The sequence below is a fragment of the Cervus canadensis genome, chromosome 1, assembly GCF_019320065.1.
Source record: "Cervus canadensis isolate Bull #8, Minnesota chromosome 1, ASM1932006v1, whole genome shotgun sequence".
NCBI classification, from domain to species: domain Eukaryota; kingdom Metazoa; phylum Chordata; class Mammalia; order Artiodactyla; family Cervidae; genus Cervus; species Cervus canadensis.
The window spans coordinates 12,098,406-12,124,070 of record NC_057386.1 but is presented as its reverse complement, the minus strand read 5'-3'; the positions used below and the strand labels follow the sequence as shown (position 1 = coordinate 12,124,070).

At 50.0% G+C, this 25,665-nt stretch overlaps 1 protein-coding gene across 1 annotated transcript; it reads left to right on the top strand.

Moving 5' to 3' along the window:
• Positions 1-22,589: 22,589 nt before the first annotated feature.
• Positions 22,590-24,931, top strand: LOC122438691 (carbonyl reductase [NADPH] 2). The gene is made up of 8 exons (XM_043463814.1): positions 22,590-22,666; positions 23,184-23,281; positions 23,386-23,540; positions 23,627-23,669; positions 23,758-23,857; positions 23,980-24,044; positions 24,256-24,373; positions 24,471-24,931. Exons 1-8 carry the CDS (start codon positions 22,615-22,617, stop codon positions 24,572-24,574), a joined length of 735 nt encoding a protein of 244 aa, XP_043319749.1. The 5' UTR covers positions 22,590-22,614; the 3' UTR covers positions 24,575-24,931.
• The last annotated feature ends 734 nt before the right edge of the window (positions 24,932-25,665 follow it).

Below are 25,665 nucleotides of genomic sequence, written 5' to 3'. Positions count from 1 at the left end.
TGAAGCAACTTAGCACACACACTAAGGGGAAGAAGAAAAATTAAATAAAACAGATGTTGGGCTGTATCCCAAAGGTGTAAGGGCTGTGCTTGCCCAGCTTCAAGACAGAAGAGCCCAGAGTCAACAACAGAGCCATCAGTGGTTTAACGGATTGGGGAATTTCCAGGTCTGGAGTAACACCCTACCATGTGCAGCTGACAGAGAGCAGGAAATGGTGGCAGTCTTCTCTCCTGGGGGCTGGGGGGGACAGGGAAGATTGCCAGTTATAGGGGAATTGACAACAGATGGGCTCATTAGTTACCAGGGAAACCAGTAACGGGGCATGCCCCTCACCAATCCTTTAGTAGGAACAATCACTAGCTGAGGCCTGGGGCAAGTATGTAGGAAGGTCAGTATTGTGTTAGGTTATACATGAAGCAGGCACTGGTAGGAAAGGGGATGCACAGAAAGCGAGAGAACAGTCATCTTGAGTGGCCTGACCATACAGGAGGAATATAAAAAATAGAGAAGATATGGAAGGTAAGCCCCTCAGCTTGAGAGGGTGGCTCTGAGTCCAAGCTTGAACTGCTTGCTGCACAACAGGCCAGTAAATTGAGAGTAAGAATCAGTAACTTTTTTCAGAAAGCCAACAGACTGAGAAGACAGTGGGCTATCGTCCCAAAGAATCATCTTCCCAGAGTTAGAATTCAAGCTTCTTAAACTAAAAGGGGAGGGGGAAAGTTCTGGTTCTGGCCAGACTCTGGAGGGGATGTGTTAATTTCTTCCTGCCTACAACCATTCACAGTTGGGCCTAGTTGGGATATTTCCCGAGAGTTACACAAAAGTATTTTAGCTTCATGCTCTTTACCTGGGAGGCAGGGTTCCCAGAGATAGGCCATTACGTGTAATTTAGTTAATAGACAATATCCCTTAGGTAATTAACTTGTCAAAGGATACAGGCTCTTCCCTATTATAGCTCCTGGGTGCTGCACACAGTTATAGGGGAAAGTCATTATTTTAATGTCTTTTAAGAGAAAGAGGGAGAAACATTTGCACTTTGAAAAATCAGCAAGGGCAGAAGATCCTTTGGAACTGTTACCAAGTTTAAGCTCACTCTGCTCACCGCACAACAGGTCAATGAATCTACAGATGAGGTGTTGAGACAAGGAATATGACTTTATTCAGAAAGCCAGCAGGCTGAGAAGACAGCAGACTAATGTCTCAAAACAACCATCTTGTCAGGACCTGGATGTCAGGTTCTTTTATAGAATAGAGAGGAGGAGGAAGTGAGGAAGTAAAGTAAAAAGGCCATTAATCTAGCAAATGTCTCCTGGAATGGCCAACTTCGGGGAGGGCATCTATTAATTTCTTCTTTCTGCAGCCATTCAGAGATAGGCGAGGTTAGATTGTCTCTGTGAACTGAACAAAGGCACTTTAGTTTAACAGTCAGGCAGAGTGGCAGGGTTCCCTAAGGAAGGCCATTATGTATGATTATGATAACAAAAGCAATGAAAAGCTAAGGGTAAAGTCTAAGTCAGCTACAAATAGCTGAGGAAATAAGAGAAGAGAAAGGCAAAGAAGACAGGGAAAGATAAACCCAACAGAATGAAGAGTTCCAGAGAATAAGAAGGAGAGATAAGAAAGCCTACTTAAATGAACAAGGCAAAGAAACAGAGGAAAACAACAAAATGGGAAAGACTAGAGACATCTTCAAGAAAATTGGAGAAAACAAGAACATTTCATACAATGATGGGCACAATAAGGGACAGAAATTATAAGGACCTAACAGAAGCAGAGGAGATTAAAAAGAGGTGGCAAGGATACACGGAAGAACTGTACAAAAAAAGGTATAACCACGGTGGTCTGGTCACTCCCCTGGAGCCAGACATCCTGGAGTGAGGTCAAATAGGCCTTAGGAAGCATTACTAAGAACAAAGATAGTGGAGGTGATAATTCAGAATTAGCTCAGAATTCCAGCTGAGCTATTTAAAATCCTAAAAGATAATGCTGTTAAAGTGCTGCACTCAATATGTCAGCAAATTTGGAAAACTTAGCAGTGGCCACAGGGCTGGAAAAGGTCAGTTTTTATTCCAATCCCAAAAAAAAGCAATACCAAAAAATGTTCAAACTGTTAGGAGAAGCACACTGACTGAAACCTCCCACCATGGCCAGGCACCATAGTAACCATTTGCATGAGTTGTTTTAGAACAGGAGGTCCTGGTAAGAAACATGGAACTAACAAGCCACCACCAACAGGAAGAGTTCGGGAAAGGTCAAAAGGAGATACCACATGTTCGACCACCTCCCAGAATCCTCCTCTCTGGCATCCATCTTGGCTGAACAAGGTGTTCACCACCAGGAAGGACTCTGAGTCAGAATGATTGGCTAAAGACAACCAGGAAACTAATCCCATCACCATAAAACCCAAGACTGCTAGCCATGTAGCAGAGCTATTCTCCTGGGCTCCCTGACCCTCCTGCTCTCCACCCGGGTGCCCTTTCCCGATAAAATCTTGCTTTGTCAGCACATGTGTCTCCTCAGACAATTCATTTCCGAGTGTTAGACAAGAACCCAGTTTCGGGCCCTGGAAGGGGTCCCCCTTCCTGCAACAAAACTACTGCACAAATGCACTCATTTCACATACCAGCAAGGTTATGCTCAAAATCCTTCAAGCTAGGCTTCAGCAGTGTGATCTGAGAACTTCCAGATATACAAACTGGGTTTTGAAGAGGCAGAGGAACCAGAGATCAAATTGTCAACATTCGTTGGATCATGGAGAAAGCAAGGAAATTACAGAAAAACATCTACTTTTGTTTCATTGACTACACTAAAACTTTGACTGCATGGATCACAACAAACTGGGAAATTCTTAAAGAGATGGGAATACCAGACCACCTTACCTGTCTCCTGAGAAACCTGTATGTGGGTCAAGATGCAACTGTTAGAACAAGACATGAAATGACGGATTGGTTCAAAATTGGGGAAAGAGTGTGACAAGGCTGTATATGATCACCCTGCTTATTTAAACTCTATCCAGAATACATCATATGAAATGCTGGGCTGGATGAATCACAAGCTGGAATGAAGATTCCCGGGAGAAATGTCAACAACCTCAGATACACAGATGATACCACTCTAATGGCAGAAAGTGATGAGGAACTAAAGAGCCTCTTGATGAGAGTGAAAGAGAACAGTGACAAAGCTTGCTAGAAACTCAACATTCAAAAAACTAAGATTCTGGCATCCAGTCCCATCACTTCATGGCAAATAGGAGGGGGAAAGTGGAAGCAGTGACAGATTTTCTTTTTCTGGGCTCCAAAATCACTGTGGAAGTTGACTGCAACTGTGAAATTAAAAGATTGCTTGCTCCTTGGAAGGAAAGCTATGATTAACCTAGACAGTGTATTAAAAAGCAGAGACATCACTTTGCCCACCAACTTTCATCTAGTCAAAGCCATGGTTTTTCTGGTAGTCATATATGGATGTGAGAATTGGACCATAAAGAAGGCTGAGTGCCAAAGAATTGATGCTTTTGAATTGAGGTGCTAGAGAAGACTCTCAAGAGTTTCTTGGACTCTTCTTGGACAAGGAGATCAAACCAGTCAATCCTAAAACAAATCAACCCTGAATATTCATTGCAAGGGCTGATACTGAAGCTCTAATACTTTGACCACCTGGTGCAAAGAGCCAACTCATTGGAAAAGACCCTGATGCTGGGAAAGATTGAAGGCAAAAGGTGAAGGGGTGGCAGAGGATGAGACAGTTAGACAGTCTCACTGACCCCATGGACAAGAATTTGAACCAACTCCGGGAGATAGTGGAGGACAGAGGAGCCTGGCATGCTGCCATCCATGGGGTCACAAAGCGTTGGAGATGACTTAGTGACTGAACAACCACAATAACAAAGTCAAAGAAACAGTTTCAACACGGAGTCAAAATTGGCTCTAACAGAAGTTGGACAAACTGAAAGTTGTTGAGTCAGGGTGACCCTGCTCTCCATGTGGGCTGGGTTCCAAAATTCATCCCAAGCTATCGCTTCCATCTAATTTCACAGATCCATGGTGGGCACCAGGTTCACCCCACTACACCCCCATATCTAATCTCTGCACCAAAGGCTGGCTGCTAAGCCTGCACCAGAGTCAAGCAGCGCAACTTCTTCCCTCGCACTTGAGTTAGCATTCTGGTTCCACCTACCCCCAAGGCCACTTTCCCTTTCATTCATTGAATATATTTATAATAGCTACTTTAAAGTCTTGCTTGGTAAAGCCAGATCCGTTTTTAACTGGTTGCTTTCCCTCCCCCTCCCCCCGACTTTGAATAACATTTTCCTATTTCTTTTCATGGCTAGACAATTTTCACTGTATATGGGACATTGTGGATGACATGCCAGAGAGAGTCTGGATTTTGTTATTTTCCACTGACGTGTTCATGTTTGTTCTGGTAGATAGTTTAATTACTGAGCAATCACTATGTACTTGTCTGGGCTTGGTTCTGTGCTTCATTGGGATAATCTGTGGAAATTCTCTGGTGTTCCCAAGGGCCTCTAACTTCGTGGGATTCAGCCTCCAAATTCTTGTCTCCTCTGTGCATTTTATCAAGGTCTCGTGCCGGGAACCAACACACGAGACCCTACCCCTAAAAAGGCCATAGGGGAGAAAACCTGATGGGCAAGGCGAATCAGCTTTTCAGGGGTTTCGAAAAAGTCAGCTCATGAAACCCTACCCCTAACAAGGCCGTAAGGGAGAAAACCTAACAGGCAAGGCGAATCAGGTTTTCAGGGGTTTTCGAAAAGGCCAGCTCATGAGATCCCACCCATGGCAAGGTCACGAGGAGAAAGCCTGACAGGCAAGGCAGATCAGGTTTTCGGGGGTTTCAAAAAGCTGCCCCCGGCTCTCACCTTAAAGATGATGTGTGTCTTTCTGTTGCCTGCCTCAATGGACTACTCCCTAATTTCTCTGACACAGGCAGGAAGGCCCTCCCCGATCTCTTCCCAAATAAGAATCAATTTAGAACTTTAATCAATAAGTTTCCCAGGTGGTGGTATTTTATGAGATTATTCAGGGTGAAAGGAGTGTTTTAATTTAAACTCCTTTGCTGGTAGTTTGTTAGCCAAATGCATTTATGCCCTTGGTACTAATATGAATGATTGCTTATAATATCCTAATCATAAAATAGCATAAAGAACCTGATTATATAAAAGCCCTAATAGATATAGAGCCCTTTTAAGGGGTAAAGGAGTCCTATTAGAAACCATAAGAAAAATTATTCTATAGGTGGTTATTGGGTTGAGTTTTGCTTGCTGTGTTTTGCTTGCTGTATTTTTGCCTTTAATGTGCTAAGGTTGTGTTATAAAAACCATTGTTAATATAGTTAAAGATCTAGAGAAATAAGAACTTAGCCCTAGTGTGGTAACAATGAGATGGTTGTTAATTGTCAGCCAGGAGTACTAGGCAGAAGCTGCCTCACTGAAGCCGCAGAGTCTGTATGGGGTAAACTTCTTAGATAAACGCAACTGACAACTTTTGCAGAAAGATTAATTTTTGTATTAACAAGAATATAATTCTACTCTGTACTATTTCCCTATGACCCTGTTACCTTTCAGTTAAGGTCACCATAAAAACGGAAAATAGGTTTACAATCACCTGACCTGTATGAAATGTTAATAGCCTCAAGACCAGAAGATCATATGCTGAAAATTACTATAGAATTAGAAAGCAAAAAAATCCTGCTTTTCCTAAAAATCAAAATGATGTAATGCTTACAAGAGTAAGCATCTTGTACCTTGAAAACGTTCTGTGAAAGGGTGTAAAACCGGTTGTCAAAAAGTAAAACACAGACTTGGCCCTATCAAGGCTGGTCTCACGTGTCTTCTCTCTCTCTCGCCGATGCCGTTCATCCTGAGGGTACCCCCTGGATCCTGTCGAGGCTGGACCCCGGCAGTCTCGGGGATTAGGACTGGAGCAAGTTTACCTCAACTAGTCCTGAATCATAAGGATCAGACTTTGCAGGCCTCAGCTGGATTGCAGAGAGTGGACTAGTTGTTAAGAGCTGTGTTCACTCTGGTGGGGCCACAACTCCTGGGCCTCTGGCCCTGTATCACCCCTAGTAGCTTCACTCTACCCTTAATCTCTCTTGGGTCATCTCTCCCTGCATACACACAGCTCAGTCCTCAGCTATCAACTCAAGGAACTGGCACAGACCTCTGGGCACAGCCTTCTCTCTACTGCTGTGCCTTGAAGATTTCAGCTCCTCGAGCCCTGATCTGCTTCCTCTGTTCAGCAGGACCATGCATTCTGTTTGGACTCCAGTTTCCCGTCCCTCAGGGGAAGCGTTATCTGAGCTAGAGCATCTGAGGGTCTCATCTCAGGGGTTCCACCTTCCAGAGCTGGAGGTCTTGTGCTGCTTGTTATCTGTTTCCTGGGAATAACTCCTGGGCCTCTGATGTCAAGATTCCTGGTTATTTACAGCAGGAAGGCTAGTCTGGGTGCCAGTTACAACATCCCCACTGGAAGCAGATGTGTGTGCACGTATTTTTAGTTTATAGTGAGAAGAGTGTGTTGTATACCTCAGTCTGTTTTTTGACTTGTTCCTTAGCTCCCAGGGAGCAAGTTATAGCAGTTCCTGGGGAGCCAATTCCACAAGGAGGCACTAGCTGGTGGGAGGGTCTGGTGGAGCCTGGGGAGGCAGAAATGCAGCTAATCTGGGCTGCTTTCCAGGGACATCATCACCTTGAGGAAGGGGTCACCCTTTCCATGTCTGTGAGAGGCCAGGGTGTGGAGGGAGCAGACAGAACTGCTTAGGACGGAGTGATCTGAACTGCCATCGGAGAAAACCCTGGACTGGAGAGCAGGGTCTACAGCTCCGGGCTCACAGTACTTGGGACCCTGTGCCTCCAGGCTGGGGTCAACTCCCCCGTGAGCCACTGACTCCAGCAGAGTGTGGGGCCTCTGTTCCCTACGGTGGGGAAAGGGCCCACAGGAAAACTGTTTGCCCACAGAAAACTTGACAATCCCTCCCTAGCTCTGCGGCTCTCGCCACTCAGGCCTAATCACCCTGGGAAAAGCCACCCTGGCTGTTCCCAAAGGATCACCTTACTTCTGAAGCTGTCCTCTCCCAGGAGTATTTCCTTACCCAGAAGAACTTAGGACAGCTCTTAGCAAGGTGAAGGAGAGCAGGGCCTCTCCCAGTCTACACCCAGGCTACAATGCCATGATGTCATGGGCAGAAACTGCACGTAGGCCCTTTCCCATCAGAGAAGCTTCTGTGGGTCCTAGGAATTCAGGAGCCTCTGGGGAGTGGAATTCTTGCACAATAACCCCAGCACTTAAGCCTCCCTCTCATTTCTTCAAAACCCTGGTACTGAGCTGGGAACAAGTCAGCTTCCTGGAGGGCAAAGCCCCCAGAGAGGGGTTGGGGCTTGCAGGAGATGGCTGATGTGGGGTAGAATAGGGGCACATCCTGAGAAAGACTGAGACTCAGCAACCAGTGAGTCTTCCCCCATCCCGCCAGGGCTGGGCACGGCCCCACCACCCCTCCCTGCACATTCCCGTACCCTCTGGCTGTCCCCTCCGCCCCAACAACACAGGAAGGACTCATCCTTGGGGCTGAAGAAAAGAGTCACCAGGCTGACATGGGAAGGACCAGAAAGATCATGGTCCAACAGTGACATTCCAGTTGATTGAAGGAGGCCATAGGCACTGGCCTGAGGTCCACAAAGGAGGCCTTCAGGAAGCCCTTTCTGCGTGGTGTCTGTGGGCTTGAATGCCCCCTGCTCCCAAGAGGGTGCTTGCAGTAGGAAAGGCTTGGCCCTCAGCGCACAGACACTCCTAGAGGCAAGAGGCCCCTAGCTGGGCTCCTGGGGTGGCCTGAGCCCTGGATTCCACTCCTGGTGGCGAACACAGAGGCCTGCGCCTGGGATCTGACCTGGAGTGCTATGCCCCCTGCCTGATCAGCTTGGCACCTTGGCCCTTGCCAGCTGCTGGCCAGGCAAGGGCTGCCCAGAGAGCCAGAAGGACCAGTACAGTGTTCAGGAAAGTGGAGGGTCAGAAGCTCTTATTAGGTCCTTTCAATCCCCTCATAGTCCAGAAGAAAACAAAATATACCAATGAGATGGCCTCTTGTTTCTTTCCAGGAGGGTGAATATTTTCCAGCCCCCACCTATGGTGACTGCAGGACCGGATCTAACTCTCAGAATCCGGTGTGAATCTGGCCCAGCAGGATCCCCAGGACTCCTCACCACAGCCAATGTGCTATTAGTCATCCTTGCCCAAGATCCAGCCAGTGTGATGGGTTCCATCGAGTGCCAAGATTCTGTCCCCTCCTTAGTATGGCTGCCCGGTAGGAGGACCCTAAACGCAATGACAAAGGCTCAGCCCAGCACCAAGAATGAACCTGCTGGGACTTCCCTGGTGGTCTGGTGGCTAAGACTCTGCCCTCCCAGTGCAGGGGGCCTAGGTTCGAACCCTGGTCAGGGAACTAAATTCTACATGCCACAAATAAAGATTCTGCAGGCCGCAACAACCCCCACCCAAAAAAAAATATCCCGCGTGCCGAAACTAAGACCTGGCTCAAGCAAAATAAGTAATTTTTTTTCCCCTGAATGAAGAAGAACGAACTTGCTGACATTCAGGTCCTCTTCATCACACCGATGGGACAAATGTGTGCTTGTGTGTGTGTTCATGCGTGACTACAACTATGTGTGTCCATGTGACTACACATGTGACTTGCTGTGTGTGTGCCCATGTGCATGCCCAAGTGCATGTGCTCACACTTGCATGTGCCATGGGAACACACGGGAATCGTGAGAGGAACAATGACCTTCAGCCAGTGACCCGAACAGGTTTTCTGTCCCTCCCTTATGGTCACTCTTATGCACCCTTATGGTGCAGCTCTCAGCTGCACCAGCTTCTTGCTTCATCCAAGAAGGTTCCCTGTGCAGCCTCTTAACCTCCACTTAAGGGTTCATGCCCTGAGTCTTGGAGGCCACATTGTCAACAGTGCTCTCTTGAAAACAGTTCTATTGACAATAATAAAGCCACTTTCACCCGTCTTGGATGTGGGCCTAGCAGTGGAAGATTTCATCACTATTATTGGAACTCGTTTCCCTGCTCCTGTTTCTCCCCACCCACTCAACCTCAAGTTCCCTGTGCAGGTACAGGTCACGGCCCACGTTCTGTGTGGCTACCAGTTGGCTTCACCAGTTGTTTTAGAATATGTCTTTCATTCATTCGTTCACTCTGTAGACATGGGTTGAAAGAACACTCTCTTCCAAGTATTGGGGAAATGGTGATGGAGAAAGCACCCCTGCCTTCTGGGGGTTCAGGTGACTACAAGTGACAGAGCACAAGGAAAGGGGAAAGCCATCCCAGGAGTGCGGGAGCCCAGAGGGCTGACCCGTGAGGGAGCTGACACATGGGGGTGCCCAGAAGCCAGAAGGAGAAGACAGGCCAGCAGGGAGACTTGCAAGGTTAAGCAGGGCAGGCACTGGGCAATGAGCAGAGCTGACCTGGCCTTTGGGAGAGAGATAGGGATGCAGGCAGTCAAAAGGCTCCTCGTGGTAGAACCAGTGAGCCTGGTGCACCCCGGGTGAGGAGTGGAGGAGGAGGGGAAGGTCTGGAGCAAGTGAGGGCTTTAGGTCGAGAACTGGGCAGTGCCGGGGCCACAGCTGTGGCTCTGGGTGGGGTCAGGTGGCATAGAGGAGACACTGCAGCTCAGTGAGGAGTGACGGCTCAGTCTAAACAGCAAGAAGGCGCATTACCTGGATGGGGCATGGGAGAGTCCCACTCACCCATGACCCTGGCTACACCCGGGCACTATTTGGGAGAAAGTTTTGATTTCCACGTCCAGAGGATACAGTCCATCTCCCAGATGTGTAATTTTCTACGTGGCATCAAGTCCTGTCCAGCCTGGGCTGCAGGGTGGGGCCTGGCCTGCGGGGACTCCTTCCCTGACACCCTCGTCATGTGCCTTCTGCCCCTATTCTGTTGGGGGCCCAGCTCTCCCTGAGCCCCCTGTGGCCATTCTGCCTGGACCCTGGCCTTTCTCAGTGAGCACCCAAAGGCTGACCCTTTGGACCCTGGCCTTTCGCAGTGGGCACCCAAAGGCTGACCCTTTGAGAGGGCCCATTCCCCTCAGAGGTCTCCTGTCCTGGACCCTGCCCAGCCCGGACTTCAGCCCCACCCCCCTTCCCTGATCAAATATGCTGTATTTATAGTTCCAGTTTTTTGTTTTTGTTTTTAATAATTTATTTATTTTTATTTCTGGTTATGCTGGGTCTTCGTTGCTGCATAAGCTTTTTCTAGTTGTGACGAGCGGGGGCTTCTCTCTAGTTGCCGTGGCTTCTCTCACTGCAAAGCACAGAGCTCTGTGGGGCTCTTCTCTGTAGGTCAGAGCTTATGGCGGCAAAAACTGCCATCAAGTTAGGAGTGATGGGAATCCCAGGGTGGCAAGGGTCAAGGGGTAGCACTTAATAACAGAATAGCCAGTTTCACCAGCAGAAACAGGTTTATTCCAGAATAGCCAGAGGAATTGTGACTCAAGAAACCACAAACTATGGGGAACCAGAGGCAAACCTAGAGAACAAGGCAGGGGAACTTGCTTCTACAGCGGAAGGAAGAGGTGAGAGGAAGGTGGTAATAACCAGAGTCTCAGTTGGAGGAACTGGGAGACCACAGTATGGAGGCTTCCCATTGCTTGGGCGGCAGCAGTCTCTGATTGGTTGGGCTGTCTGGGCGGAAAGACTTCTTCCTCCTGCTGGACAGTAAATAGAGGCACCTGTCCTTGTTGCTTGGGGTCATGGACACGTGTGGCAGGCAGGAGAGCTCCCCTACAGGCCTCCCCAGACTCCAGATGTGGCTGAGGTTCCCTTGGTTCTGTTACCGAAAGTGTGGATTGGCTGCTCTCCACTCTAAAGCCAATAAAGAGGCAAGGTTGGTGGAAAAGAAAGTTTGCTTTCTTTAGGAGGCTGTCAGTCCTTGGGGTGAAGACAGACTCCTATCCACAGGCTGACTCCTCTGCACTGACAATCAGTTGGCAAGAGTTTTTATAGGTGAAAGGAGGAGCTACATGCAGAAACAGCACAGTCAGCTCTGACAGTCGTCTTGAAATTTGTCGTCTTGATTAAATACACTTAATCTTCAGTTCCAGGGTATGTTTGTTCCCATTTCTCTGAGGCCAGCGCTTGCAACTGTGGCAGCTTATGTCATGGCTACAACCTGGTCGTCATGTAGTTAACTTCTTTCACCAGGTGGACATTTTAGTATCTATAAAACAGCTCAAAGGATAATGCTCAGAATAACATCTTAGCTCTTGAAGAGAAACTGAAGAAACTAAACTATGCTTAATGAGTAAACTATTACCATCTAGTCTCACTGGATTCTTTTCCTTTGTTTCTGCATTTTCTTACTTCTCTGATTAAACTTACTCTTTGGTTAAAGTTTTTCCACAGACTAAAGACAGGCTGAGGACATGGGGATGGGGCAAAGACCATAGGGTCCCACTCCACTTCAATTCCAAAGACTTAATCCTCAAAGACAACTTGGTCACACTTGCCACAATGGTGTGTGTGTGTATTAGTTGTTCAGTCGTGTCCGACTCTTTGTGACACCATGGACTGTAGCCCGCCAGACTCCTCTGTCCATGGAATTCTCCAGGCAGAAATACTGGAATGGGTAGTCATTTCCTTCCCCAGGGGATCTTCCTGACCCAGGGATCAAACCCAGGTCTCGTGCATTGCAGGCAGATTTTTTACTCTTTGAGCCACCAGGGAAGCCATGCCACAATGGTAAGCAGACCCGAAGCAGTGATCAAAATGTTGTACCTTCAGAGATCTGACTCCACCTGGCAGTGGAGAACAAAAGAATATGGGGCAGGGGGACTCCCTGGTGGTCCAGTGCTTAACAATCCACCGAGCTATGCAGGGGATTTGGGTTCAATCCCTGGTTGGGGAACAAAAATCTCAAGTGCCTTGGGGCAACTAGGACCACTCGCTGCAACTACTGAGTCCATGTGCCCCAACAAGAGCTCCCACATGATGCAAGGAAGATCTCAGGTGCTGCAACTAAGACTCAATGCAGTCAAATAAAATAATTAATTTTTTTAAAAAAGAATATGGAGCAGTGTAGAGATAAGCAGTGTTCTGCCCGTAGTCTGAGTCCCAGGTCGGGAAAGAAGACTCCTCGAAACAATGCAACTTGTAATAGGGGAATTTATTACTGACTCGAGCCAGGGCCTCCCGCCCTCACCAGGTGTGTGAGGACGAAAGGCCCCAAGCCCCAGTTCTCTCGGGTATTTATTAGGTCAAAATAAGCAGCAGGTAGTTGGCGCAATCGTACTGGTTACACAGTTGCAAGGTAATTTTTGTTGGCCCAACGTGGGGCTTTCAGCTTTCCCCTGATAGGTTCCCTTTTCTCTGGCTAGGCATATGTTGATTGGCTGGCTCCAGGAGGCCTGATAATTATGTTACCCCAGGAAACCAGGCCTACTCCTAATCTAGGCTGCCTGCCATGGCGTTAGCCGTGACAGCCTCACATTTCCCCCCTGTCTTTGTACTTTTGTAGAGAAATCTTTCTCTTCGCCCTGTGAAATTGACTGATGTTGTTGTCTCAATACCATAATTTGGATGGTATTTAGGCCCTCCCTAATAAATGAGACCAGACGGTTTAAAATGCATGGACCAAAGGTCAGTAACAATATTAATATTATAAGTGGACCCAGGAGGGTGGAAATCAAAGTGGTCAACCAGGGGGAGCGCTGAAACCAAGATTCAAACCAGCCTTGTTGGGCTTTTTGTTCTCTCTTCCGCTGGGCTAGTCTCTCTCTTACTTTTTGGAGAGATTTTTGTACCACCCCTGAATGGTCGATATAGAAACAGCATTCTTCTCTCAGTGCTGTACATAATCTTCCTTGTTGTAGAAACAACAAATTTAAACCTCTCTTATTTTGTAACACTACTTCAGCCAAGGAGCTCAAGGATTCTTGGAGGTGCGAAATGGACTGTTTCCGTGGTTTCACAACCCCAAGCGGCGCAATAAAAAGAGTCAACTCCCCCACATTTTTCAGTTTGGTTCCGATCCCTTCCTCCCTCCGGGCAGACATAGACAGGCACCTGTTAGTAGTACTGTGGGCCTTTCGCTCACAGTTATGGGTGAACAGACCAAAAGAGCCATGGGCAAAGAACTTGGTCAGTTGGTGGGGACCAAACCCATTACTGTCAGCCGCCAGCACGCACAAATCAAAGGTCAGTACTGGCCACCATGTCCCTTTGGGGGCCACGTTGGAGCTCGAATTAAGCACTTCTCCAGTCTCGGGATTGTAGATCACCCAAGTCAGTTTAGCTGGCTGATGGGGGTTGTGGCTGGTTGCTCTTGGGCCGATGAAAACTGTTATCAGCAGGAGAGTTAAGAGGGCTCCCGTCGTACGAGTTTTAGTTTCAAAGGATTTGACGGGTGAGGTCTTGCCTCCCATTCTGCTTGCGCCTTCTCCTGTTCTTCCGGGGTGGCTTGCCGCACGTGATTGCAGTGAACCTAGGGCCCGATCTCGTCGACCTTAACAGCAGTAGGAGTGGTAAGGAGAACAACATAAGGGCCTTTCTATCTAGGTTCTAATGCTTTAGATTGGTGTCATTTTACCCAAACCCAATCACCCGGGCCAATATTATGTGAGGGGATGGTCCCCTTGCTTGTTCCCTCGTGTATATCTCGAATTAATTTTTAAACATGGCTATGTACCTTACTTAATGCCATCAGTGTTTGCTGAAATTGTCCCAAGGTAGGGGGTGGTAGGCATTTTCCCTCGAATATAGGACACACAGGAGGGGGTCTTCTATACAGAATCTCAAAAGGGGTAAGATTCAGCTTATAAGGGGTGTTACGCGCTCGAAAGAGCGCAAAGGGAAGGAGGGTCACCCAGTCCCCGCCAGTCTCCATTGTCAACTTTGTCAGAGTTTCTTTTAGGGTCCGATTCATTCTTTCAACCTGTCCTGAGCTCTGGGGATTATATTCACAATGTAACTTCCATTTTGTCCCCAGAGCTTAGGCCAGCCCTTGTACAATCTGGCTCACAAAGGCAGGTCCGTTATCAGAGCTCATAGTCACTGGCAGCCTGTACCTAGGCACTATCTCCTCTAAGATCCTTTTAGCAACCACTGTTGTTGTCTCTCTCTTAGTGGGGAAGGCTTCTACCCACCCCGAGAAGGTATCTACCAGAACCAACAGATAGCGATACCCGTACTTGCCTGGCCTTACCTCAGTGAAATCTATCTCCCAGTGTTGCCCTGGCTCTTTCCCTCGGTACCTCATTCCAGTGTGCTGCCTTTTCCCTGTCCTCATCAGCTGGCACGCTTTGCAAGCCTGGATTATCTCTCGTAGAGTTGCATTTTGTCGAGGGAACCTCAGGCAGGCCGTCTGGAGAAGAGTCAAGGTCTTTTTCTCTCCCAAGTGTGTTCACATAGGTGACGACCCAGGATGGCAGGCAATATCAGGTTGTTGTTTTGATCTCAGTACCATCCATATTTGTCATCCTTTTGGAGGGTGGTATCTTCGTTGATCCAAACGAGGTCAGGGAGGGAATAGTCGGGGACTGGCGGCAGAGTCCCCATACCAGGAGGTGGAAGTCCCATGGCTAATATGGGGGCGGCGTAGTCCCGGCTGGCCACTTTTAGTAGGGCCCGTCTGAGTGTCTGGAAAGGCTGTTTCATTGGCTCAATCCAAGTCCAGTTTGGGGTCTCTTTACTTCCCTCATACAAGGGCCGGGCCTTCTCAGCAAACCCAATGATCCACAGTCTACAATATCCAACAGTCCCCAAAAACTCTCTCACCTGGCGGGGGGTCTTGGGCTCTGGTATCTGCAATATTGTTTCCTTCATGGCCTGAGTTAGCCACCTTTGCCCCTGCCTGATCTTATACCCCAAATAAGTGACCTCTTGCCGGGATATTTGCACCTTCTTTGCACTAGCACGATATCCCAAGGTGCCTAGAGTCTGTAAGAGGTCACCAGTGGCACGGCTGCATGCCTCCTCTGTGGTTCCAGCCAACATAAGGTCATCCACATATTGCAGCAGGATGACCTCTGGGTGGCGAGTCCGATATTCATAGAGGTCTTCACTCAAAGCCTCATTAAACAAGGTAGGGGAGTTTTTGAACCCTTGTGGGAGGCGGGTCCAAGTTAGTTTTACTACCGGTTGGCCTTCCCCCTCAGTCCACTCAAAGGCAAATATCTCCTGGCTCTGGGCCACCAGGGGTAGGCTGAAAAAGGCATCCTTCAAGTCCAACACAGTGTACCAAGTGTACTCAGGCAGCAGACTGCTCAGGAGGGTATACGGGTTGGGGACAGTAGGGTGTATGTCACTCACCCGCTTGTTGACTTCTCGTAGGTCCTGGACAGGTCTGTAATCCGTACTCCCCGGCTTCTTCACCGGTAGCAAGGGGGTGTTCCAAGGGGATTGGCACCGCTTGTGAATTCCGGCATCCATGAGCCGTCGAATGTGGGGAGTGATCCCCCGCCGAGCCTCCTGGCTCATAGGATATTGCCTCACCCTCACAGGAATCGCCTCGGTTTTTAGTTCGATGATGACCGGATGTCTCTGTTTAGCCAGTCCCATTCTTGCTGTTTCTGCCCATGCCAACGGGTATTTGTGGACCCACGGTTGTATATCTGGTGCTATAACATCTGAGGGCTTAGGCACAAAAAGTCTGTATTCATCTCTTAAAGCTAGAGACAAGATATGTATCGGCTGTCCAAGTCCATCCGTGACTGACATTCCCCCAGGGTCAAAATGGATCTGAGCATTAACTTTAGTCAACAAGTCCCGTCCAAGTAGAGGGGCTGGGCATTCTGGTATCACCAAAAATGAATGGGACACCTGATGGGTCCCCAAATTTACTTTCCGTTCTGTGGTCCAACAATATTTTTTTGTCCCCGTGGCTCCCTGCACCAAGCTGGCTTTCTTAGACATTGGTCCCAGTTTTTGATTTAAAACAGAGTGTTGGGCGCCAGTGTTCACCATGAAGCCAACGGGTTTCCCTTCCACATGTATGGTTACCCAGGACTCGGGAAGGGGTGCTGAGTCTTGACTCCCCTAGTCACTGTCTTCCCCCACATATAGAACTCGAGTTCCAGGGGAAATTCTCTCTCTGGGTTGTTCCTTCTCTTCGGGTCCCTCTTAGGGCACTCATTTTTCCAGTGCCCCCGTTCTTTGCAGTAAGCACACTGATCTTTCTTTAGGGCCTGTCTTTTTGGCCTCTCTTTTTCTCCCGACAAAGTCGTTCCTCCCTTTCTTCTGGGGTCTCCCTATTATTAAATACCTTTTCAGCTGCTTTCAGTAAGTCTTGTGTTGTCTGTTCTCTTAACCCCTCTATCTTTTGTAATTTCCTCCTAATATCTGGGGCTGCCTGATTCACAAACGCTAGTAGAACTGCAGCGCGTGATTCCTCAGCCTGGGGGTCCATAGGTGTATATTGCCTAAAGGCTTCTATTAGCCTCTCTAGGAAGGCTGACGGGCTCTCAGTGGGCTCTTGCCTTACTAAATTTACCTTTGCCAAATTTGTTGGCTTTTTAGCTGCAGCCCGCAGGCCAGCCATTAGAGTCTGGCGGTACACTCGGAGACGCTCCCTACCTTCCACTCGCTCAAAATCCCAGTTAGGCCGCAACAGAGGAAACCCCTCATCCACAAGATGAGGCTGGGCGGTTGGTCTCCAGTCAACCCCCGGGACCCGTTTCTGCGCCTCTGCCAGGATTCGCTCCTGTTCTTCCGTGGTGAAGAGCACCTGCAACAGCTGCTGGCAATCATCCCAGGTGGGGTTATGAGTGAACAAAATGGAATCTAAGAGGTTAATGAGGGCTTGGGGTTTCTCCGAAAAAGGAGGATTTGGGGTTTTCCAATTATACAGATCACTCGTGGAAAAGGGCCAATACTGATAGGTTCGCTCTCCGTCCTGGTTAGCTGGTCCCACCCGGACGGGGAGTGCCTGTACAGTAGATGAAGGTAATTCTGGGTCCCCATGATCCTGCTCACCCCTATTTCCTCTATTCCTTCTCCGGGGTCAGGATTCCCTTGTCCCTTCTGATTCATCGGGGGGGCTCCGCCCCCCGGGGGAACCTGCAATGGAGGAGGGGCATATGGCGGGGACCTAATTTCCGTCTCCAAGTCAATCAGGTTCCAGTCGGAGGATTCCTGCAAGACCGGTTTTGGGCCCTTATTCTTGGCTTCCTCTGGGGGAGTGGGAGTTTCCATAACCAGGGCCTGTACATTAGGAGAATCAGGGAGTTTGTGAACAAAAGGTTTTAACCATTCAGGCGGATCTTTTACTAGATCTTGCCAGACCATAACATATGGGACTTGGCTCGGGTGGCCCCAGGGATCAGGAGCCATAATTTTCTCTTTCACTGCCCGAATAATAGAAGGTTGAAAAGTTCCCTCTGGAGGCCATCCAACTTGGAAGGTGGGCCACTCTGCAGAGCAAAAGGTTATTAATTTACTCTTTGTAACTAGTAGCAACAGATCATACGCTCTAGCCCTGACATCCGAGAAATGATCAGTCATGAGAGAGAGTGAGGTAAATTTTCTTTGCCCCATAGTGAGAGTCAGAAGAAAGTCACCGAGAATTACCACCAATAAATCCTATCGGGAGTGGTGGCGGCCAGGAGGTTGGGCTTGTGGTATGTTTCGTGAAACTATTTGAGTGCCTTAGTCATTGCACGGAAGTTTTCTTGCTGGGGGCGGGCACCCTAAGGGTTTCTAGCCCGTTCCGTGACCCCCTTATCCTTTCACAGGAGTCTTCCAGTGGCAGGTGCCCTATCGGCTCTTAAGTGCCTGTCCCGTGCCCACACAGATGGGTTTTTATTTGGCCAGATTCTCGGTTTAGAATACGAGAAAAAAGAAAAGAGTTTCACCCTCTCGGGCTCCCGTTACTGGGGCTGACTTGTTGGGAGGCCTTCAGAATCCGCCAGGGAGTAGCCCTGGCCGGGACTCATCAGTTGCCCCGACAACTGTCTGCCTGTTCACTGAAACTCCCAGAAACAGAAATGAGGCTCCAAGGCTTTATAGGAAGAAGTAGACAATGACACACCAGAGAACAACGAGACAGGAGACAATGCCGGCAGTTATACAGAAAAACACACAGACAGACACACATCGGCCGACAACACAGATCCTCTGGAACAAGGGTCACCTTACCGTATGGCATCCACTGTTCCCCAGATTTGGGCTTAGGAGAGGAGGTCTCCTTCCCGCAGAGCTGGCTGCCTTCCAGTGCGCTTGCTGGCCTCGGTCTCACGCCAGCCAGAACGGCCAGTCCGCTCCTTCATGGAAAGCTTTCCCTAACGCCAGACACCTTCCTGCCTTTTAGCAGGGCCTCGGATTTACTCTGGTCTTTTTGTGCCAGACACCTTCCTGCTTCACAGCAGGGCCCCGGATTTACTCTGGGCTTTCTGTGCCAGACACCTTCCTGCTTCACAGCAGGGCCCCGGATTTACTCTGGACTTTTCTAGACTTGCCTGAGCACCGGTGCTATTACCTGTCTTTTTCCCCTTTGTTCCAAAGAGCGTTCTTCTCCGGTCAAGGGATCCTGGACGAGCCCCCAAATGTTCTGCCCGTAGTCCGAGTCCCCGGTCGGGAAAGAAGACTCCTCGAAACAATGCAACTTGCAATAGCGGAATTTATTACTGACTCGAGCCAGGGCCTCCTGCCCTCACCAGGTGTGTGAGGATGAAAGGCCCCGAGCCCCAGTTCTCTCGGGCATTTATTAGGTCAAAATAAGCAGCAGGTAGTTGGCGCAATCAGATTGGTTACGCAGTGGGTAGTTGGCATAAGCGGATTGGTTACACAGTTGCAAGGTAATTTTTGTTGGCCCAACGTGGGGCTTTCAGCTTTCCCCTGATAGGTTCCCTTTTCTCTGGCTAGGCATATGTTGATTGGCTGGCTCCAGGAGGCCTGATAATTATGTTACCCCGGGAAACCAGGCCTACTCCTAATCTAGGCTGCCTGCCATGGTGTTAGCTGTGACAGCCTCACAAGCAGTAGTTATGGTCATGTGACCAGTTGCAGAAAGTTCAGTCGCTCAGTCAAGTCTGACTCTTTGCTACCCCGTGGACTGCAGTGCGCCAGGCTTCCCTGTCTATCATCAACTCCCAGAACTTGCTCAAACTCATGTCCATTGAGTCAGTGGTGCCATCCAACCATCTCATCCTCTGTCGTACCTTTCTCCTCCTGCCTTCAATATTTCCCAGCAGCAGGATCTTTTCCAATGAGTCAGTTCTTCGCATCAGGTGATAAAGTTTTGGAGCTTCAGCATCAGTCCTGCCAATGAATATTCAGGACTAATTTCCTTTAGGATTGACTGGTTTGATCTCCTTGCAGTCCAAGTTGCAGAAAAGAGAACTATAATAATTTCACCCTCCTTCTGACACAAATATATTTGTTGTTGCTATTCAGTTGCTCAGTCATGTCCGACTCTTTGCGACCTCATGGACTGCAGAATGCCAGGCTTCCCTGTCCTTCACAAATATATTTGTGCACATATTAAGCAATTTTTTTTTCTCTTCTCCCTCTCCCTCACTATCTACCATAATATGTGTTAATAGTGGTTATCCTTCTAGGTCAACATTGAAGTTATAAGAGGGTGAATATATAAGAGGGTGTGGCTCCATTGGAAGAGGAATGGATATCACCCAGAGATGGATAAAGGGACTTTGTCATCTTCTGGTCAGAGGGTAACATGTATTTGGTTGTGTGTTGGTGGTTGCATTATGTCAGGTAGTCTTTGCTATTAACTTTACTTGGAATTGAAGTTAGATGGACTGGGGTGGATTTGTAGTGATCAGTGTATATTGTGCAAGGTTGAACCTAGGGTCCCATAGTCCTTTCTCTGCACAGTTCCGAGCTGGTGTGGAACACAAGGGACATTCTGCCTGGGATTTGGGGGAAACAGAAGTGAAGCTGCAGCAATCACATTCTTTTTGCACCTGGCAGGGAGACACAGTGATTAAAGTGATGTCTTAGTGATGTTCGCTTCCATCCTGTGATCAGAGTTAACATCATCAGTGATGGGACCAATCAAAATGGTGCCAACTGGTGGGATGCTATAAGGTTGCTTTGTCACCATGGTGCGCATGACAGAGATACACAGCCTGCATGATTACAAAGAAAAACTGGGCAAAGCCAAATTGAGGGACTTTCTAATAATAACTGATCTATATTCTTCAAGAGTATCAAGGTCATAAAGATCAAGGAAAGACTAAGGAGTGTTCCAGAGTGAGGGAAACTAGAGACAAGACCTCCAAAGACAATATGTGACCCTGGACTGGACACTTTGGCCATAAAGAACTGGAGTGGGGAGTCTCAGCTATGCCAGACAAGCAGGTTGTAGAGACCTGTAGCTCACAGTTAGTACTAACCAATGGGACTCTGTGTGAGGGGGGTGTCCTCACCACAAACACAAAACCAGTGTGCAGGGACTTCCTTGGTGGTCCAATGGTTAAGACTTCATCTTCTGACACAGGGGGGTGTGAGTTCAATCCCTAGTCAGGGAGCTATAATCCCACATGCCTTGGAAGCACCCCCAAAACCCCAAAACATAGAGCAGGAGCAATATTGTAGTTAATTCAATAAAGACTTTAAAAAATGGTCTCCATCAAAAAATAATCTTGAAAAAACAACAATGGGCACGAGGAAACTTGGGGGTGATGGATATGTTCATGACCTTGGGTCGAACCAAGATCTCCCGCACTGTAGGTGGAAAGCTTTACAGCCTGAACTACCAGGGAAGTCTCTGTGACCTTGATTGTGATGATGGTTTTCAGGTGTTTTGTCCAAACTTATTAAACTGTATACATTAAATTCTATACTCATGTATATATCAGTTAAACCTTTATAAAGCTTTATGTTCTCTAGAAACATAAAGAACGTCATTGGGACAACTTATGAAAGCTGAATGAGGGCTGAGGACACGTGGAGGGACACATGGTGTTATTCTCCTGACTCTGATGGTTATGTTGTATATATGTTGTGTTGGTGTGTGTTATGTTGGGGTTTTGTTGTATTTATTGTGTGTTTTTGTGGTTGTATAGGACAATGTCTTTGTTCAAAGGAAACAGACGCTAAGTTATCTGGGGGTGATGGAATGCTAGATTTGCAAATTTCTCTCAAATGGTTTAGGGAGAAAAGTTCCTGCTATCCTTGCAACTGAATTGTTTCAAAATAAATATTATCTTTAGCGTTTGAAAATGTGTCTGGAGAAAAAAAAGAAAATGTGTCTGGAGTGTAGTGATGGCCTTGGTTGAGTGGGGCAAGTGCTGCTGGGGTTTTGTTTGGGGTGGGGATTGATGGAGGTAGGGAGACTTTTTAAGCTATGGGCATTAAAGAGAACACTCCCCAAAAGGACCTCTGTGAGTAGATCAGGCAGTGTGTGTGTGGGGGGGGCGGGTAGGGCTGGAGTATGCCACAACCAATGGATGTTTCTTTTCATCAGGCCACTTGGAGGTTAGCTCCCAGGGCTCAGGAATGGGCTGGGAGCAGATGTGCTCTATCCTGTGGTCTGGTCCCATGAAGAAACCTCCTGGTCACACTGCATATGAGGACTCAGCTCTCTGTTGCTCAGGGCATCCCCTGTTGTGTATTCTGGGCCAGCTCACTCATGCACAGAATTGATCGTCAGTTTTCCACTTCCACAGTCTGCATCCTAAGTCTCTTTTAAGAATGTTTCTCTAGCTTTGCACAGTAGCAGTACCATAGCCAGTGAGGTTTATCCAATGCGTGATTATGGCTAATTTGAAAAAGAAGAAAAAAAAAGAATGGCCTGGGAATTTCCTGGTGGTCCAGGGGTTAGGATGTTCACTGCCAGGGCCCAGATTCAGTGCCTCGTCTGGGAATGAAGATTCTGCAAGCAAGGCAAAAAAAAAAAGAATGAGTTTCTGACAAGTGTGAGGGAAGAAAGCCAGGTTGGATGTGTTACCTGAGTCCCTGGCAGGGCAGGGACCGCCTTCCTTTTAGTCACTGATGAATTCACAGGATCAAAAGAGCAAGCTCATCTGGGCCTCCAGGAGTCAGGGAGATCTCAGAGATGTGGGATGGATTTTCTGGCAGGAGCCCTGAATGAGAGTGAGGTGTAGGTGGCTGGGGCCCACAGGCATATCTGAGACGTGAAAGTCCGAGACTGGCAAGGGGCAGGTGAAGAAGATTCCCGAGACCAAAGTGGCCACCAGACTGGGGCATGGTGTGATCCAGGTCGGCAGGTGCAGGGGGCCAGCCTGAAGCATAGTGTTTCTTGGCCGTCACCCCAGCGCACCAGACTCAGCGCTCTCAGGGACCAGTTCCAGGCCATCTGCTTCCAGCCAGCCAGGACGGGACATGTTCCACACCATAGGGTTTATTTCTTTTTTTTTTTTCCCCTAGGGTTTATTTCTAATTTGTTTTCCAAACCCGGGTTGGAGCTTCTGGCTGGCCCCTTTGGATTGTCGGTAAGGAGGGCAACCCCTTCCAGGGAGGCAGGTTTCTGTAAACAGGAAACAGAAGCTGTGCTGATGTCCCTAGCATCCCCTTCTCCAGCCAGCCCCACCCCAAACCGCCCAGCCTGCCCCAGCCCCAGCCTATAAAATCCCCACACCCTCATTTCTGGTTGAACAGTGGCTTAGAACGGCACCATGCAGCTGAATTTCAGTGGCCTTCGGGCCCTGGTGACAGGAGCAGGAAAAGGTAGGCGTGAGCTGGGCAGGTGGGGGTGTGAGAGGAACTGAGGTTAGAGAGCAAAGTGCGCAGACCCAGAGCCTCGTGTTGGGGCCTGCATGTCCCCTCTGTGCCTGTCACAGCCTGCCCTGCCAGCAAGTGCCCCCCCCAACTCCAGCCACCGAACCAGCCAAAGTGGACCTGCACTGCTCCCTACCATCCAGCAGGCCCCACTGGGACAGGACACTAGCCTCTCCTTGGTCAATGCAAGAGCCTGAGAGGACGGCCCTCAGACTCAAGTCTGGGCAGATGGGGGCACATCTAGCCAAGGCCTCTTCCTTGGGCTCAGCAGGAAGGGGCTGCCCTCTGGGCCTCCCTTGGCTGGATTCTAGTTGTCCAGATACCTGCCTCCCGCCACCTCCTGGGCCAACACCCCTCTAGCCAGCACCCTCTCATCACTCTTTCCTGAGCAGCATATCTGCAGCCCCCACTCGCAGTCTTGGTCCAGATTTGTTGGGCCATCTTCCTGCCTGGTGAACCCCTTTAGGGATCGGACGGGACACGGTGAAGGCCCTTCATGCCTCAGGAGCCAGAGTGGTGGCTGTGAGCCGCACCAACGGTGACCTGGTCAGCCTCTCCAAGGAGGTAAGGTGTGCAGGCCTAGCGTGACCCGGGGCTGTGACCCTTGGGGATGCCTCATAAGCCTGCCAGGACCACCCCTTTGGTCACCAGCCAATGCCTCCCCACAGTGCCCCGGGATAGAGCCTGTGTGCGTGGACCTGGGTGACTGGGAGGCCACGGAGAAGGCTCTGGGCGGTGTGGGCCCTGTGGACTTGCTGGTGAACAATGCCGCCGTGGCACTGATGAAGGCTTTCTTGGAGACCACCAAGGAGGACTTTGACAGGTGAGGAGGAGGAAAGGAAGTTGACGGGAGAGGGCTGCCCAGGACAGGGTTCGGGTGTGACCGTGGTCTGTCTGCTGTCTCCCCAGGTCATTCAATGTGAACCTGCGCGCTGTGCTCCAGGTGTCCCAGGTGAGGCAGTGGGAGGCTGTGGCTCAGCACTGACATGGCCCAGGCGGGGGTGCGGTGGGCTCAGGCTGTCCCCTGTCTTGGCTTCCAGATCGTGGCCCGGGGCATGATCAGCCGTGGAGTGCCTGGCTCCATTGTCAATGTCTCCAGCATGGTGGCCCACGTCACCTTCCCCAACCTAGCTGTCTACAGTGAGTCCCTCTGCCCAGTCTTGAGCCCCTATTCCGGGCAGGAGCAGTTGGGCTCCCGGGCTGGGCCTCATGCAAAGCCTGCTGAAACCTTAAGGATCCTCAGTGCTGCCTTCTCCTCACAGGCTCCACCAAGGGTGCAATGACCATGCTGACCAAATTCATGGCCATGGAGCTGGGACCATACAAGGTAGGCATGGGGGCCCTGGGGGTGCCAGGGATCCAGGCCTGAGAAGGCACGCAGGGTAGGGGTCAGGTGGGTGGTGGTGGGCAAGGCTGGGGCCTGGGGATCAGAACGGGTGTAGGGGGCTTCAAGGGGTGAGTGAGCAAGCTCAGTGGGGGCCGTGAGGGCGGGGTTCGGACGCCGTCTGAGGCCGCCCCTCTGGCCCCTCCGGCCCCAGATCCGGGTGAACTCCGTGAATCCAACGGTGGTGCTGACAGCCATGGGCCAAAAAGCCTCGGCTGACCCTGAGTTCTTCCAGAAGCTGAAGGAGCGCCACCCGCTGAGGAAGTTTGCAGGTCAGGGGGGGCTTCGCGGAGTGGCGGGCCCAGCTGGAGCTGCTGGGCAGAGCCAGCCCGGCCGAGCCGCGCTGACCCCGCCCCCTACCCGCTGCAGAGGTGGAAGACGTGGTGAACAGCATCCTCTTCCTGCTCAGCGACCGCAGCGCCTCCACCAGCGGGTCGGGTATCCTGGTGGACGCCGGGTACCTGGCTTCCTAGAGCGCCACGCCTCCACGCCCCGCCGCCCCGCCCTCAGGCCTTCAGGGCCACCAGGCAACACTTCTCCACGCCCTAGACCACGCCCCCGACGCCATCCACGCCCACTCCCAGACCTGCACGCCCCGGCCCACGGTATGGTCCCACCTCCACGACACAACTCGGCAGCGCCCCACCAGCCTGCAACCCCATACCTGCCCCACCCCGCCCACCCCCCGAACCAGACCACATTCCTCCACACCCAATATGTGGGTGCCAGGAGACCCAGTCCCTCCTGCTCCCACCCACTGTGTGGTCCACTGTGCGGTCCACTGTGCTACGTTGGATTTGCCTAAATAAATAGAAGCCATTCTCCTGAAACTAGTAGCCTTGCCTGGGCTCTAGATGAGCTTGCCCCAAGGGCAGGGAGGGGAGGATCAGGGACTGAGCCGCACAGGTTAATCTTACAAGAGGTAGAGAAGGGGCAGATCCAAAGTCAAAGGAATTCCACAGCTGACCCCTGATTTTGATCTGAAGGGCTATGTTTTTCCTTGTCTTTGTTGTCCATGCCCCTGATACACCCAACCTTCTCTGTGCAGAGGGCAGCCTGCACCCAACTTTCCTTCCCTGTGGTTCTGGATCTGACCTTCAGCCCAGCACCCCCTGCTCTGACTACCTTCAGTTGGAGAAGGAAGAGGGTCTGAGGAGCTGCGGGGAGATGCTCTGGGCCATCCCTAGGGAAGATGGGCCTGAGCTCTCAGTCCTGGAGTGAAGGAGGTAGAAGGGTGGTGCTGGACCATTATAGTTTACCTAAGCCTGAGAAACCCAGTTTCACCTTGGGGCACACCTTCCCCCACAAGACCACCCATGAAGAGGGCAGCCCCAGCTAGGGAAGTGTCCAGAGCTGCTGCCATGCCTACTGTTCCTGGCCTGACCCCAGACACAAGAGCTCTGCAGCTGGGGCAGCTAGAGGGTCTCCTGGGCCCTGCCGGGATTCAGTTGTGCTTGCCCTGGTCGGCTTCCTACCCATGCCATCTGAGTGTGTGATGAGGGCCTGAGGTGGTCAGTCAGCTGGCCTGGTGCAGTGTATAACCCTGGGAAAGGGGGCAAGAGAC